Below are 17,091 nucleotides of genomic sequence, written 5' to 3'. Positions count from 1 at the left end.
TTTTCATATACCGAAATGCTGTATTTGCACCACTCCTCCTCAAATTTGTCTCTGCTCCAACTCCTACTGATTAAACTGGCTCTGGTTTTGTGTGTGACTGAATGTAGGACTAAAGATTGGGGAGCGACCCATGACCTGGGCCGTGTTGTAATGCACTCCTGCTGCGGTAAATGTGTGGACTGCTCTCTGACCTGCCTTGCATTCGTTTACCCCCTCAATCACAGCTCTGACCTCCTCATCCTCTGGAGGGTTCAGTCACTGTAGTCTCAGGACATCTCTTCACTGTGACCCAGATGTCATTAAATAGACGGGTGATTCCCAACCAGCAACACTTAAGCGGCTCCCAGGGAATAACTGAATAGATTTTAGGATTGCTTTATTAAAAGGACAGTTCACCCAAGAATGATTATTTTCCATTGCATAATCATGTGTAGCAATGTATGATAAGATCTAATGATAAGATGATTCTAAGATCCTAAAGACAAAAATTCTTACTTCTCAAAAATCTTCTTAAAAAAGCTATTAAAGTTAGAGTAGAATTCAACTTATGTCTCTGAAGGCAAGATGTTTTAAAAAATAATTTGGGAATTTTGTTTTTTTTTTTCAAGAATTGCAATTCTTATGAAATTCTCAGAATTGATCTTAAGAAATTTCTTAAGGTCTGAATTTCTCATTGATCCATTCGCAGTGGTGCTTTAGAGAGTAAATCATTGCATTATGACATAAGTTGTATTGAAAAAGCTAACTGAAAGGATGCTGTGGCTAGTTCTACCTCTGTTCCTGTATGAGCTTTGATTTATCTGCAAAGTTTTTTAAGGAAGGGCCAGATGGTTGTCAGAAGAAAAGGAAGTGAGTGAGGTGCAGAGAGTTTAACTCGAGGTTTGAGCAGTGTCTTCTGGTCAGGGCTTCAGAAGAAGAGGCAAATAAAACATCAAAGGCAAGGCACTGACAGGGCAATCAAGGCTTTTAAAAACCAATACTGAGACTGCAGAAAGGCCTTTCGTCAATTACAGTGTTATTAGCCTACTCATAATGGAATAATGCAGTCCTCCAGGACAGCTTGGCTAATGCCCATGAATGGAAAGTTAAACACACACTGTCAGATTAAAAGTGACGAGTGAAAAGGAAGAGTGATTAAGGGTAGGCAATATATAAAGAGAAAGGAAGAAATGAAAATTCTCAAATCATGCTGGAGGTTTTACACCAGTATTATTATTTATATTCTATTTTAGTATGTATTAATATTCTTAATTATATTAGATTTTTCTATTTTCATTTTAAGCTTTTTTATTTTTTTTATTATTATTTTTTTTAGTATTAAGTTAAACTTAAACTTATTTCATTTCCATTACTATGGCATCTTTTCTCATATCTGTTCATTAAATATATATATACAGTATATCAGTATATATATATATATATATATATATATATATATATATATATATATATATATATATATATATATATATATATATATATATATATATATATATATATATATATATATATATATATAATTTTAGGGTTTATTATTAATTTATTAAATTATTAATTAATTAATTTAGTTTTAGTAATTTATGTGATTTGGTAATTTTTATGTAGTAATTTATTAATTTTGGAATATTTATTTTTAGCTTTCATTTAATTTAACTTCAACTTATTTTTTGTTTTACTCAGCTGCCAAGGCATTGTTTTTAATTTTCATTTAAGTTTGTTTTGAGTTAAAGTGTTAAGTTTGTTTTATCAATTTCTTTGTGTTTTTGTGATTTTTGTTATTTGTTTGTGATATTTCTATTTAACTTTAATTTTCTTCATCGTGAACATATTTCAGCTATTAACATGGCATTTTCATTTAGGTTTTTTATAGTTTCTATTTAAAATGTAATTTTAGGCTTAGTCATTTTATGAATTTTTTGTATTTTTTATTTACTTATTTTTTTTGTAATATTTCTATTTAGCTTTAATTCACTTCAACTTCAACCTATTTTAGTTAGCTAAGAAGTCATTTCTTTTTACATGTTCAAGTTTTATTTTAACAAAATTTTTAATTTAATGTTTATATTTTATTTCAAGCCCTAATTGATGAAATTTATTTTTAAATAGTTTTAGTTACCAATAACAACACTGTTTTACACACTTACGCAGCCTGAGTGCTGCTGAGTGCAAATTACATTGCAACATTTGTGTTAATTTTTACGTTTTCTTATATTGTTATTTATGTTAAATAATACAAATGTTAAAACAGAAGTTTGTTTCACTAGCTGTCTCAGACTTTTGGATCCCTCTGTAATGCAAGATAAATATATTGTAGGGAAAGAAAGGGCAAAGCCTGCTTATGTAAGATGGAAATGTTCCTCTCCCGAGCTTCCTCTCATGCTGTGCCGTCTGAGGCATCGTGGTCATTTATCATGTGAGCAGAAGCAGTGTTAGATGTAGCAGGTTCAGGCAGGTCCTTGTGCAGGCAGCTGAGGGTTTAGGTAAGTAGGGCAGAGACAGTATAGCAGCCGGCTGATTCTCAGAGCTCCTCTGCCAACACTCCCTCCGCTCTTCATACTAATGAGATCACACCATCCTCTGTCTGCTTCAGCCTCAGAGCAAAAACGTGACGAAGCCTCAGAAACTGCCCTTGATTTCGTCGGTGCTCCTGCCCTGCTTTCCCACATTACGCCTAGATTTAAAAGTGCGGTTTGCACTTGCATTTTTAGTCATGGTCCTAAACGAATCCTCCTCATTCACTTTGATAGAATGATAATGTTTTTCCTTCACAAAGCAAATGATTGCATATCATAAGTTGAATCTGTTAAATGAACAATAAACCGTATTGTTTCGAGTAAAACGGCCCATTAGTTTATGAATAAACTATTTTATCAATTATAATGACACATACGCTGTCATAATGATAAAAGGATGTTATCTTTATTGCTTGATAAATGTCAAGCTCAGTAGCTGACAATACTGAGGAAAAATATTGTATTTGTTTCATTATCTATAACTTAGAGACTGTTTTTGATGATTAATCCAAGGTGTGTGTGTGTGTGTGTGTGTGTGTGTGTGTGTGTGAGTGTATACCCAAATAAAATAATGATTAAAAGTAAGTCTTTGAAAACGTGTTTCTCAAGACAGGTGGTGCATTAGACCAGGGGCTCATCTCCTGTTTCCAAAATGCATCACAAACTGCTTGAGAAAGCTGTAAACTAATTCCACATTGCACAAGGTGCAAACAACCTTACGCCTGTTTCACACATAATCCGTCTGCAGTGCGTATGCGTTTCGTATTTTTTTTACACACCCATGTTAACGGATTCCAGTGTTCACCCGGTTGCGGTCCGTCCGTGCGCTCCAGGAGCGGTGTGTCTGCAGCAGTGAAGCGATCGTTCACGTAACGAGTAGCGGACTGCAAACGCGTCCTGTGTGAAAGCACAATGAGTATGAGTCCGCGCTGCTTCAGCACCACATACGTAACGCACACGAAACGCATACGCATTGCAGACGGATTATATCCGTTAACATGGGTGCATAAAAAAAATACTAAATGCATACGCACTGCAGACGGAGAATGTGTGAAACAGGCGTACGTCTTATCGAGGTTTCCATTGGTGAAGCTTCTTTAAAAAAAAAATAATAATAATTTAAAATCCCTGAAGCAAACCCGGCAGCTTCAGCTGCATCCATGTTAGCACGTCACGTTTGATGTGGTAATTTCACAGTAGGCATATACACAGGTTTAAAGACTCGTTCTTGCCCCCAACAGTGCAATTCTGCCAGGTATACATCTGCGCTAAAATATCAAGGTGAAAGTCAACATAGCTCGCCTAGTATAGACCCAGCTCTAAACCCAACTTTGAGAATAGATTAACGGCGATATTTTTTTTATCGCCCGATAAGAGTCTCACTGCGTTAATGCCAAAAACGGCCCACCACTAATATATATATATACAGGCAAATCATAAAAACAGACATTTAAATAGACGTTTTATTTCACTGTATCTATTTGTGTCTGTATATTTCAAATACATTACATATCTTCAACAGCAGTTTTCACAAAATGAGTTTATTATTATTATTTGTATTTATTTGTTTATTTATTTTCTTTCCCACACACAGCCATAAATCATCCTTTCAGTAGTACCTGCTTTCATATTAACTCCTACTGTATCTTCTGAAGGTTTTAACATTGTATTCCTAAAAATACAGTTGTTGTTGTTGTTTTGTTTGTTTTAGTTTTTTCCCTGGCTGTTGAACATTTTTTCTGAATTTTGGAGTGTTAAAAAGACATAAAAAAATCCCTTCTGTAAAAGCCTTCAATATACAAAATGAAAAATGTTTGAACAAACTTTTTCCAATGTTCAGATTTCTGTTTTGTAAATGCAAATTAGTGCATATTTCATTAGAATATCCCTCATTTGCATTTTCAAACATACAGTATAGCATGTAATACAAAACAATTGTCCTAATGTACTGGTTAATCAAAGGGGAGTATAGTGATAATTATTATTAGTAGATCTGTATATTTTTTTTTTCTTTTTTTACCTGTCATGATCAACGTTTGAATGAATCAGCTGACTAAATGATTCAATAACTCTTTCATAACTCACAAAAAGGCACTCACTGTTCTCCGCCTACTGTTTTAATGATGCAACCTACAGAAACAGTCACCAAGTGAATAAGAATATAAAAATCTGAATCTTTCTGGAGATCAGAATCAAAAGATTTGAGTCATTGGGATGAATCGGAATCAGCACCACTCAGCACATGTGATGCTGAGGATCTGGAAAGTGGCCCCAAAAAATGGGCTTTTGGTGCTCAGTACCCTTTGGATACAGTACATCTGTACACAGATGTTTTGCCTGCTGTACTACATAATTTTATCAATATTAGATGTTGTTTAATTAACTCAAAACAATCTGGCTGAAGAACTGAGTGTCCATAGATGGTATATTTCAAATGATCTACATCTGGGTGGTTCTGAGACTTGAATGAATGAATGGGAATACTAACAGATACTGTAGCTCTCTTCCAGTATTATACTGTACATCTTAAAGTGAATGAGTTACTGCTGAGTGAGGGAACTACCAACAATTCACTTTAGCATGCTAGCTCCATCTGCTGGCTACTTTCTGCTTCATCTGCAGTATGGATGGAAAAGACAAATAGATGGATGGACATATGCTGTCTGATACATGAGTTCTGTGACATCAGATTGATTACATTTTTAAAATACAGAAAAAAATTTAATTGGCCATTCAGATTGCAGTGAATTGAGGCAAGCATTCAGGTCACAACTGCAAAGCTTTATAGAAGCCAGTGGTGCAGGTTTTACCAGCTATAAGGAACATAAATGGCCCTTTTAGTGCAACGTCCTTCAGTGGCATTCAGCAGAGACATCCGTGATGCAGCTCACCCCGTCGTACAGGTTGTGTTTAGCAGTGACAATGTATTTATTCTCATCTGAGAGGACTCACCCCTCATCACATCTCTAATGGAGCGCTGGACAGCAGAGATTCAGGGGGTCATGTCGAACGCACGCTGCAATAAAAAAAAATATATATATATTCACCAGCCGTGAGAGGTTCTGGGAATGTTCTAAAGAAAATCACCAATGGCGTCTCTTTAATATAACAGTGGTGAGATTATAAAACAAAGTAAATTGAGATTTTGACTTGATTTCATCTAATTTCTCAGTATCATCACAAATTTTACTCATATTTTTTGATATGGAACGTCAACATAAAATTTTAATTAAATTGTCAATCAAATTTGAAATAATCCATCCAACATGGGGGGAAAAATGAAAGAATGTCTGATTATAAAAATATTTTATTCAGTAATGGATATACTGTAGGTAAAAGTAGACTTTTGTACCAAATATTTACGAGTAGGCCCTACTATGTGTATAGTTAAAGTATTGTATTAGCTTAGCAAAATGCTAACTCTAAACTCTATACAGTAGAAATCAAATATACTGGCAATCATATTATTGAAAAATTTGCATTATCGTTTAAGATTTGGGATTTTTAAAATAAGTTTTAATTAAAACTTGTATTCATCAAGGATGAATAAAATTGAAAAAGTGTCAGGAAATACATTTATAATGTTAGAAAAAAATCTATTATTTTATTTTGTGTCCGAACATTTGCCATTTCTTATGAAAGTCTTGTTATTCTTCTTACTGTGTTTTGGTTAGTTGTTTTGGCTGTATTGATCATATATGGCTAGAACCAACATGTAAGGACTTCAACAGTAAAAATTGATGTTGATTGGAAAAATTAAGAGTCCAGATGAACATTGTTGAAGGCTCCATGTGTGTAAAATGCTCAGTCTCTGCAGATCTGCAGGAATTAACTCCTCTCTTTCTGTCAGTCTGAGCAGGCCTGCCACACTGTAGCACTGCAAATGAGCTCTGGATTAATGTCATCATGTGCCAGCTCCAAATGCCACCAGCACGTCGCCACACTCAGTCTCCAGGGCTCTGCTCATGTGTGCCACGTGCACATGAGAGTGTGTGTGTGCCCATCTTAAGTGTGCGCGACTGGGTGAGGTGTATGTGTGAAGCTATCATCACACTGCACTGCTCCACTTTTTTAAAGACTGTCTGTCACTGTCACAACACTTCACCCATCATTCAGCACTGAGTTTGTCAGGATTGTCACCAATTTTGATACCGTAGCAAAAATGAATTGAACACACTCCTGTATTCATCAAATTAATAATTTGAATATAAATGTTAACTAATTTAATTAAAACACTGGCATTCCTCCAATTATTATTCAAATACAGTATAAAGTAAAACAAAGAAATGCAGTGAATTAAGATTGGATTTATCTGCTACATTATAACAAGACATTAGCATTCATCATGGAGTAAGTTTGCTAATACAGATTGGAGATTTCAAAATCAGCTGCATATTAGTCAGACATTGTGTAGGTTGTGAAATGAGTTGGTATTTGCAATCAGTACTGTAGAAATACTAGTGTCACCGTGGCAAACTTCTGGCATACATTTCCATTTACTGTGAGTTCGCAAATAATAGAAGCATTGGTAATAATGGCAGTATTTTATGGAATCCATCCAAAGCAGGTGAAATAGTGATCATAAAAATAGCCAACAAATAATTCAATTTTTTTTTTTTTCAGTTTTGTTCAAGGTAATTAAAACAACAATTTTTCAGTAAAGAAGGACTATGAAAAAGTATGGTATTTGGAGTAAAAAAGCTTTACGCTAATAATTGTATGGTTCTGTGAAAGCAATATTGATGCATTATGGACATCTTTGATGTGTAATACAGTCATCCACTGCTTTGTTCTGCCTCTATACACCTGAGCCAGGGTAGTGTCATATTTAATTTTTGTCAGGAATGAAAACAAGGCTGAACAAAAGATGTGAGGGGTGTAAGTACAGTGTGCTAAATGGATTGCACTGTTTCTTAGGAACATAACTAGTGAATGTTAACTAGAAAAAGTAGAAAAAATCCTCCCATAATATTAGTGAGATGTGAAAATTATGTGATTTTGGACCTTTATACAGTGTGTGAAAATTCAATATGGCGTCTAACCTGACTAAGGTTTATTATTGGTCAAACCTAATGCTGACTCGTGACCATCACAATGTCCTCAGATAACTCCTACAAAAGCTAATTTCACCTCAGAAAAGCTGTTTGTCTTGCATATCAATCAGGCCTGCCTGTAATGGTCCGGGGTAGGAGACAGGAGGTTGCTGTACCCCTCTCTGTGATCTGTCATCCTCCACAAACGTCTGCTTTACCCCTGTCTCAGGAGGGATTCATTATATGAACAGGCATTAGCAAACACCCGCTGAGAGGTTTGCTCTCTGCAAATCTAATAAGCAGTTACAGGCAAACCAAAGCGGTAGAGGATGAAGGCCAAGGAAGGAAATGTGCTTTTTAAAGAGTTTATATGAGTGACGCCACATAAATATTTCATTAGGGATGGTTGCATGACATGATGTACAGCTGTGTGCGGGCAAGACACTGTGCTTAAGGCAAAGACACTGATTCATTGCACTCATAATTGCCTGAGCTGTTGTAGATGGATTTGAGGACCTGCCAGCTGACAGCGACGTATTGCGGCTACATGTCCAAAGTGGCTCTCAGAATTGTTTTGATATTTTATGCGGAATAGAAGTTGTTTATTTTTGTTTGAACTTGTTTCACTGTGCTTTTGTCATTCTTTCTCAGCTGTAGCTGATGGCTGCTGGAAAATTTGCCAGATATTCTCCTCAGTCTTTCATTGAAGCACTCTTAATGCATTACAGTCCATTCATTCATTATTTTAACAGTGGGTAGGATATTATGTTGTACATTAAGAAAACTGTCAAAGCAAATGGGTTTAGTTTGATGTCTTTCTTCCTCTTGTTTGACTGGGCACATTTTTGAGGTTTGGGTTCTAAACAAAACAAAACTGCTTGTTTACATGGTTATCCAATTTAATGCCTGCTGTAGTGTTACAAAAGTAAAACGGGCCACATACAGAGCCCTGTTGAACAACCTCTTTAAAGGGCTTTACATCATCCCAGAGGAAGTACAGTATGTTTAATGTAAAGCTGACATTTCTGAGCAAATGTCAAAAAACAAACTCATAAAAATAGTAATGTTTTCAAACATTCAAGTCCACTGATCAAGAAGTAGATAGTAGAAGTAAGTAGATCCTACCCCAAACTCACAATATTGGATGAGCCAGTGTTGCATGCATCGGGCATTTCCCTAAAGCATTTATGTAAGGAGTAATTGACAAAGGGCTGTTGAATTCTAAAAAAATAAATAAAAATAAATAATGCATTGTGGCCATTAAACCTCGGGTGTGTATTATTTTTCTAATAATTCAACAGCCTGGAGTAAATTATTTTGTTAATACTACAGTTACCACACCTCAAGACAATGATCAGATGATATATTTAAAAGGGATTAGTCCAGTTTTTGTACTTAAATCGCTATTTATTTTTTTGATTATTTCTTCCGCATCTCATCCAATGCCTCTTTTGCTAGTTCCAAAACATAATTTTAAAGCTGGTAATGGGGCCTTGAGTCGTTGATAGCATTCTATCAGTTATTAATGAAGTTATTAGAAAGAGAGCGAGAGAGACAGAGACACACAGAGAAAGCTAAAGAAAGAGAGAGAGAGCTTGTGTAAATTAGGCTACCTCTGTGCTCCCTCAACAGTGTTCTGCAGCAGCGTCTCTAAACAGCACGGTCTCCTCGCTAGTGAGAAATGTCATGTGTAGCCTTTAAGTTGCTACACTAGGCTAACTGATCAAATCGTCAGGACAGCACTGACAACACCTTTTTGTGAAAACTGTGTGACCGTTATTACAGTTAACTGTGCAAAGTGATATGGAACTGTAATGCGGTCAAGAGAGCTGCCTGGAACTATGTTCGCCGTGCGTTTCCCTGAAAATAATTGCACACCTCAGATCGTTCGTCAGCCAATCAGATTCAACGGCCCCGTAGTATAATATTTCATAATTATCTGAAATGACTAAATATAAACTATGCTTCTAACAACATGTGATCTTCATGTTATTGAGAAAAACAAGCGAGCTAACATGCTGTATAGCCTATATATTTATTTTAACATACATACAAATTTTATTCTACATCTTTTAGCTTGTCATAAGAATAAAAGAGTACTTATGTGCGAGTAGTACCCGGGGAACCTGGAGTGTGCCTTGAGAGGGAACCTTTGAATTAATCAAACACCTGGATATTAAACAAACCCTAACTAACCATAACAGCAATATCCTGACATTAACTCTCAAACCAATTAATTATTATTATTATTTTTTTATTGTTGTTGTTGAACTAATGTGGTTTTTAAACGATAGAGGTGTGACAAAGTAAATAGGGAAACAGTTGTGAAATGCTAAATTTTCCAACAATGCATTGTACTATGGTAGGTTAGCTGCAAGTTACTAGTCTGGATGCTCAAAAAGAAAACAGCAATATTTTTACAGCAACATAGGGTCAACATTTTTACACTGTGAAATCAGCCTATAAATTATATGTAGTTATAGTTTTATCTGTACATAAAGCTGTGATACAAACATATATTTTAACAAAAGTATAGCACATTCTTAGATGTTTCTCGTAAAATTCCTTTGAAGAAAGAAAAATATAATCCAGTAAGGCAAGACTAGAAGCAAAGTGTGGAGAGCATGGTGTTTGTAAATGAAAGGTTTTTCGGCCTATTAATACTAATAGACAGCGATGCTGAATGTGGTTTTATATATGCATACGATCTGTGTACATAATACAACATAAAACAACAGAGCAACGTTTGATTCTGTAAGTGACAGATAAAATGATGAAGAGGAAGAAGGCTGCAAGGTTGCCAAGATGCATACAGTAGGTGGGAAAGCTTAAGCGATGACTGTCACCGTGTTACTGATGATGTAATCAATTGCAACGGACGCCCAGACTGAAGCACTAACAGCTCTCCTTCTGTACTTTTCTCTCTGCACAGACTGTCTACAAACACTGGCTCTGTGCCCAGTTCTTCCAAACCACACAGATGCACTGCAGCAACAGGATCCCCTGCAGGAAGTACTGCCTGGAGGTCCAGCAGAGGTGTCCCTTCATATTGCCTGACAATGATGAGCTCATCTATGGAGGAAGCCCCAGTTTTATATGCACAGGTGGGCACTTTGACCTTTTCTCATACAAACAAATCACCAGTGGTTTCCTCTTCTTGAAAGGACTGAATCATTAGCTGTGACCGAAACCAATGGCAACTGCTTCACTGCGCAGCCTTGTCAATGAATGAAACAAAAGAAAACGAGATAAAATACCATTATTTTTTTAAACCGTTTTTTTTAAATGTTATATTTATAAAGGTTTTTACTTGTCTTTTTTATGTATTTTCGCATATAAACAAGTTATTTTAGTGCATTTCACTATATATATATATATATATATATATATATATATATATATATAGTGAAATATATACACACACACACATACATACATACACACACACACACACACACACACACGCACATACACACATACGGAAGAGGAGGGGACTACAGGAATATCAGCAACACATATTTTCATTGTCATTGAGGTAGACAGTGTTTTGCAATGAGGTCACCTTTTAAGCGAACTGATTTTAGACCGGCCTACACTGCACCAAAATTTCACGTCTGATGGAACAGAATAAATTCACATGAACTTTAAAGACATATAATGACTACAATGGTTATTTCTCAGTAGAAAACGAGTCATAAATTGAAAAACCAATGACAAAATGGCATGTGCACTCCTTTTACTAACCACCCAACCACACACAGAGAAATGGTATGTCATAGACAGCGAAGGATATAACCTAATAAAGGCATCACAGTAGACAGGATGTTATGCAAACATTGGATTTGGACCATCTATTCCCTGAGTAGGCAGCATTTTCAATTGGCATTGCTGATTTGAGTAAACACTTGGTCTCTGTTGCCACTTTCTGGCTGAAACTGGAAGTACACATCTTCCCTCTTCCTTTTGCTTTACACTTTTGTTGGATGAATGAGCATGATCATATCATATTTGCACAAAATTTGAGTTGACTAAGTGGTTGAATAAATACTTTCTTTAAATTACCCTAAATGTTTAATTATGAACGATTTGATTTGAATAATTAAGTCATGAGTATGATCATGAGTATTAATACAAAGGGCATGAAATCTTTTTTTTTTTTTTTTTTCTGCTCTGCATGTTAAAAATAGTGCCCTTAACAGTGTTTGTCAGGATATGCTCCTCTCCTAATTTCAGAGGGTGCATACTGAGTGGTGCATGCGAATGAGTGCTTTGGCCTTCCAATGGCCTGCAGGCTTGTGCTTTAATGAAACAGACTGATGATAAATAGGGAATTGAGAGCAGAAATGCACAAACCGGCTGAGTGGTCATACTGTAATTACCTGCCCTTTAATTGCTTTAGGAAACTCCACTTAACACAGACTCGTCTTGCAGTGCCATATGCCTCCATCATCATCAAAACATGACCATAAACACCTGTCATCAATGACTTATGTGTGGCAAGGTCAAGTGGAAAAGTAGATGACATATTAAAGGAACAGCTCACGGCAAAATTAAAATCAATGAAAGGATGAAAGTCATATGAGTTTGGAACGACATGGGTGCGCAAATGAAATCTGAATTAAAATTTTTGGATGAACTATCCCTTTAATATAAACAAAACTGGGTAATCACACCGACATGCAGAAGTAAGAGAGAGTAATCAAAAAACATAAGCAATAATATCATAGAGAGGACCCCTGCATGATTGTGTCAAGGTCAACAAGTCTCATAAATATCAGATAATGAAACCTTTTTATGATAAGGCAAGGTATGTCAGGCTGTAAAATGTCATGTGTTGCAACTGACATAATATCAAAGAGAAGCCTTGCACACCCAACGACTGTCTGTCAAGGTTATTAAGTCTCATAAAATATCAGATAATTTGACCTATTTATGACCAGATAAGGTTAGAGTGTGAAATGTCGTGTCATGTGACCTCTTAAAAATGTATAATTCATGAAAACATTAAAAACGTATAATTCATGAAAACATTTCACCTTGAAAAATAGATTTAAAAACGTATTTTTTTTCTCAGATTTACACATTAATATGGGTACACTCAAAATTAATAATTCATGATTGGTAAAGAAATAACCTTTTTCTAAATTAATTATTAGTATTATAGGCTCACAGTTTAAAAATAATAATTTTTACAGAGAATAAAAGTTTTAACTTGAAAAATATATTTACATTTTTTAAAGAAAAATAATCATTAAAATGTGTACACTCTCAATTAAAATGTAAGATTTATATATATATATATATATATATATATATATATATATATATATATATAAATTTGAAAAATAAATGTATTCTTTTTTATTATTAATTAATTAATTAAATCCACAATTAATAATTCATGATTTGTAAAGAAAAAAAAATCTTGAAAAATATATATATTTAATAGCTTCCAAAATTAGTCATTAAGACTAATAGGGACCAATTTTCACTATTAACTAGTTGCTTATTTGCATGCGTATTACTAGCATATTGTTTATTAGTGCATATTAATGCCTTATCCTGCATGACCATATTTTAGATCCCTTAATCCGACCCATACCTAAAGATTTTCCAAACCATAAAAAAAAAAAACATGAACAAATAGTACATTTTACAAGAAATACATTTTGAAATGTTTTTTACTTAGTAGTGTGCATTTATCATCACCTTTAACTTATGTATTTTGCCGGCCCAGGGCTCCAAGAGGACAACCCCTCAGATGCAGACACAGAGTGCTGCGATGTCCGATGGGACAGCAGGGCAGACAACCGCTCCAAAGGCACTCTCAAAAGAACTCACCCGTCGTGTCAGCACGGGACATCCCTGACCTCGTCAGCGGCCTCAAGACTGTGCAACAGCAGACTCAAACTCTGCCTGCTGGTCCTCGTCCTCCTTCATACTGTTGCCACTCTCACAGCATCCCACAATCCCACAGGGTTCAACCTCACCTCCAGCTCCTCCAACGAGGAATGATGGAATAGCCACTAAATACCGGCACGGTTACAGTGATGTGACGGGCCGTGGGTAACTTGCTGGGACCTGTGGGACAGAGACTGTGGACATGCAATCAAAACAAACCAAGTAAATTGACGAAGCTAAACAAACACTGAACGAATCCAATCAAGCAACAAGAACAAGGGACAACACTGTAGCCTTTGTTGAAAGAGGCTTCTAGGGGCGGAGTTCTCTCGCACCATGTTTTTTACACTGTGTCTATGGTTTGAATTTCTGTTGCACTAGATGACTACAGGATCTAATCAATCATGTTTCTTTTTGTTTCATTTGGGTCTTTGTGCAGAAAAGATTGGCAGAGACGGATGAGTTAAATGTACAATATCCAAGAGAATATTCAAGACTGAGCGTGTGTCTATGTGAGCGAATGGATGAGTGTGTGTGCATGTGTGCCTGTGCTTGCATCCATATGTCAACTTAGATGTTCTTCTCGTTCGTTTCTCTTCGTAATCACAAACTCTCTGAATGCTGCTCTATTCATTACAAGGATTTCTATTGCAAGGATTTCTATTGCAGTTTATCCATTGACAAATCTGCCTAGACAAATACCAAGACACCCAACAAAAAGCCCAGGTTCAAACTCAGATTCTCCCATTAAGATCCTGTAACCTTATTAAGGTAGCCTGATATTTCTGTTGTCCGTATGATGTCATTTCCTGTGAGGTCAGGTCAGTAGCTTTGGAGGTCTGGGTACATTAATGTCCCTTCTTTGCTTAAGTGCTCGACTGAAAAGGTCTTTCTTGGGATGTTAAACATTATCCAGACTTCTGTTTATTCCCTCAATTTGCAAAATGACGTCCACAAATCTGCTTTAGCACCATTAGTGTTTTATATATTATATTAAGATATTATATTCTCTACCCTATATTCTGTAAATGCATGTTAGAACCAGAGTTTAGACTATGCTGCTGAAGTTAAAGTAATAAACTAAAATGATCTGAAAGCAAGCTCTCACTCCGAGTACCATCCAAATTGCTATTTGACAGCATGAACCCAGCCAATCAGAGCTTACGAGACAAATTACCCCAATCACACAGAGAGGATCCATCGTTCTTTATTACAGTAAAGGGCTTACCCATCATTCACACACATTCAAACACTCCTGCATGTAGAGATTCACGTGGCATGAATAACTCAGTGAAAATTATGTTAATTTGTTGCAAACCTTAAGATAGTCACATCAACAGGAAATTGAGGAGCTTGATCAAGAAGCTCCCGATAGAAGAACGAAGGCCCATCTCAGGTGGCTGGGCTGAGGAATCTGGTTCTTTGTGTGGAGGAAAAGCAATGTTAAGGGCTGATATATTATTTTATGTTTTGTTTTACTCTGTTTTCTACAGGCATGCTCTAATGAGGTTGTGTCACTGTGACACAGACACAAAACGAAGCCTTGTGTTTAATGTGTTACTCCATCCCAGAAAGAAAATTTTGTCATTAAACACTTACCTCCATGTTTTTCCAAACCCGTAAAATATCAGGTCTTCTTCGGAACACAATTTAAGGTATTTTGGATGAAAACCGGGAGGCTTGTGACTGTCCCATTGACCGCCAAGTGAAATACACCGTTAAGGTCCAGAAAAGAGTGAAAGACATCATCAAAATAGTCTGCCATCAGTGGTTCAACCATGACATTATGAAGCAACAAGAATTTTTTTTTTATGTGAATAAAACAAAAATTATGATTTTATTCAACCATTTGTCTCCTCCATGTCTCTCCGCATCACCATAGTGCCATTTTGGAGGATATCAGCTGAACGCAAACTGTGTAAGCTATTCCATGTCAGCTGCAACACAAGGATACGTTTTCTACATGTATTAAGCTTTGATTTGAACAAAAACAGCTCATCCGTGCAGCACGGCTGACACAGAAAAGTGTACGCAGTTTGCATTCAACGGATATTCTCCAAAATGGCACTATGGTGATGCGGAGAGACACATAAGGGACAAATTGTTGAATAAAGTCATCATTTTTGTTTTCTTTGCATACAAAAAGTATTCTTGTCGCTTCATAATGTTATGGTTTAATCACTGATGGCAGATGGACTATTCTGACGATGTCTTTCATATTTTTCTGGAGCTTCACAGTATAATTTACTTGGCAGTCAATGGGACAGTCACAAGCCTCCCGGGTTTCATCCAAAATATCTTACATTTCTGAAGATGAATGAAGCTTTTACGGGTTTGGAACGACATGGGGGAAAATGCTTAATGACAAAATTTTCATTTTGGGGTGGAGTATCCCTTTAACTAAGTTCTCTAGACAGCCTCAGTGTGAACCTGTTAAAATGGCAGGCCTCACACCTGTGTTTCCATCTCGTGAGACATGACTAAAAGTCATTAATGTTAGATTCACATACATACATATGACATTTATCAGTCACAGCTAACTTTAAGGCTAAGTGTGCTAACTAAAACCAAAAGAAAAACAATGTGTTTTTGTAGCCACATTTAAAGTGTGTAAAGCAGGCTAACATAATGCATGTCATAGAAATAAAATGGCGCACATACATTCCATGTACTTTTATTCCCTCCCTATATATATCTGTAGATTGCCTGCATTAAGGTGCAGTCACATTTACTTTGTACAGTGAAATCTGTGTGTAAAATGTAGTCAATTAGCCCAATCTGGAATTTTACATGAAGGGAACTTTTTCCCCACACAAAATTTGCATCTGATTCAGGTTTGCTAAACTTTGAACATGCACATTCTTTGCAAATTTTGAATCAGATTCAGATTTATTCAACTTTGAACATGCTAATTCATTGCATTTACCAGTATTAAGCTGCTTAGTGTAAGTGACAGTGCTTAATGCATTGCTACACTATTGATACTAAACCTCAGTCTGCAAAATGTAAAGTTTTGCCAGTGTGACTGCACCCTTTAGACTACATATGAAAAGCTGATTTTCTCTTAATGTGTATTATGCAATACCATTCAACTCTGAATACTGACTCTGAGGCAAATTAAATAACTTTGATTTTAAAGGTGCTCTAAGCGATGCCGGGAGTCGTAACTTCTTGTTGACGTTCAAATTGTTGTCAAACAAAACGGAGGCTAGCTAGACCCTCCCTCCTCCTCATCCGTGCACTAACCCCCCAAACCCCACCCCAAAATCTTTCTTGTCGGTTATTGGCTGGAACAGTTTGTTATGTTTTGTGGTGCGGGTGAGCCCAGTTTGTTTTTCTTGTTGTTTGTGGAGCCTGTGGTGTCTAGAGAGACCCCGTTTTTTTACAGTGTGTTCAGGGGACAAGCAGCTAGCGGATAGTGAGGAGATGTTTGCTGGATGTGACAAAAAATGTTTTGGCCTAAAAAAATGTGTGACATCACTTAGAGCACCTTTAAGAGAACAAATTAATCCTTTTGCCCTTTTGCTGTTTAAATTACCATTAGTGGTGACCTTTTGAGGTGTCAGAAGCACAAAATTATTTATTTATTTATTTATTTTTACATATACATTTAAAGGCATAAAAAAGGCATTTGACCTGCTGAG

General features: G+C 36.0%; 1 protein-coding gene across 1 annotated transcript in view; it reads left to right on the top strand.

Moving 5' to 3' along the window:
* Positions 1-15,042, top strand: part of LOC132152751 (NALCN channel auxiliary factor 1-like) — a 134,989-nt gene extending 119,947 nt beyond the window's left edge. The window contains exons 2-3 of the mRNA XM_059561617.1: positions 10,479-10,650; positions 13,284-15,042. Of these exons, the coding sequence (XP_059417600.1) occupies positions 10,479-10,650; positions 13,284-13,561 (450 nt within the window). The 3' untranslated portion in view covers positions 13,562-15,042. The remainder of the gene's footprint in view (positions 1-10,478; positions 10,651-13,283) is intronic.
* The last annotated feature ends 2,049 nt before the right edge of the window (positions 15,043-17,091 follow it).

Source organism: Carassius carassius, chromosome 11 (assembly GCF_963082965.1).
Source record: "Carassius carassius chromosome 11, fCarCar2.1, whole genome shotgun sequence".
NCBI classification, from domain to species: domain Eukaryota; kingdom Metazoa; phylum Chordata; class Actinopteri; order Cypriniformes; family Cyprinidae; genus Carassius; species Carassius carassius.
This window is presented reverse-complemented; position numbering and strand designations above follow the sequence as displayed.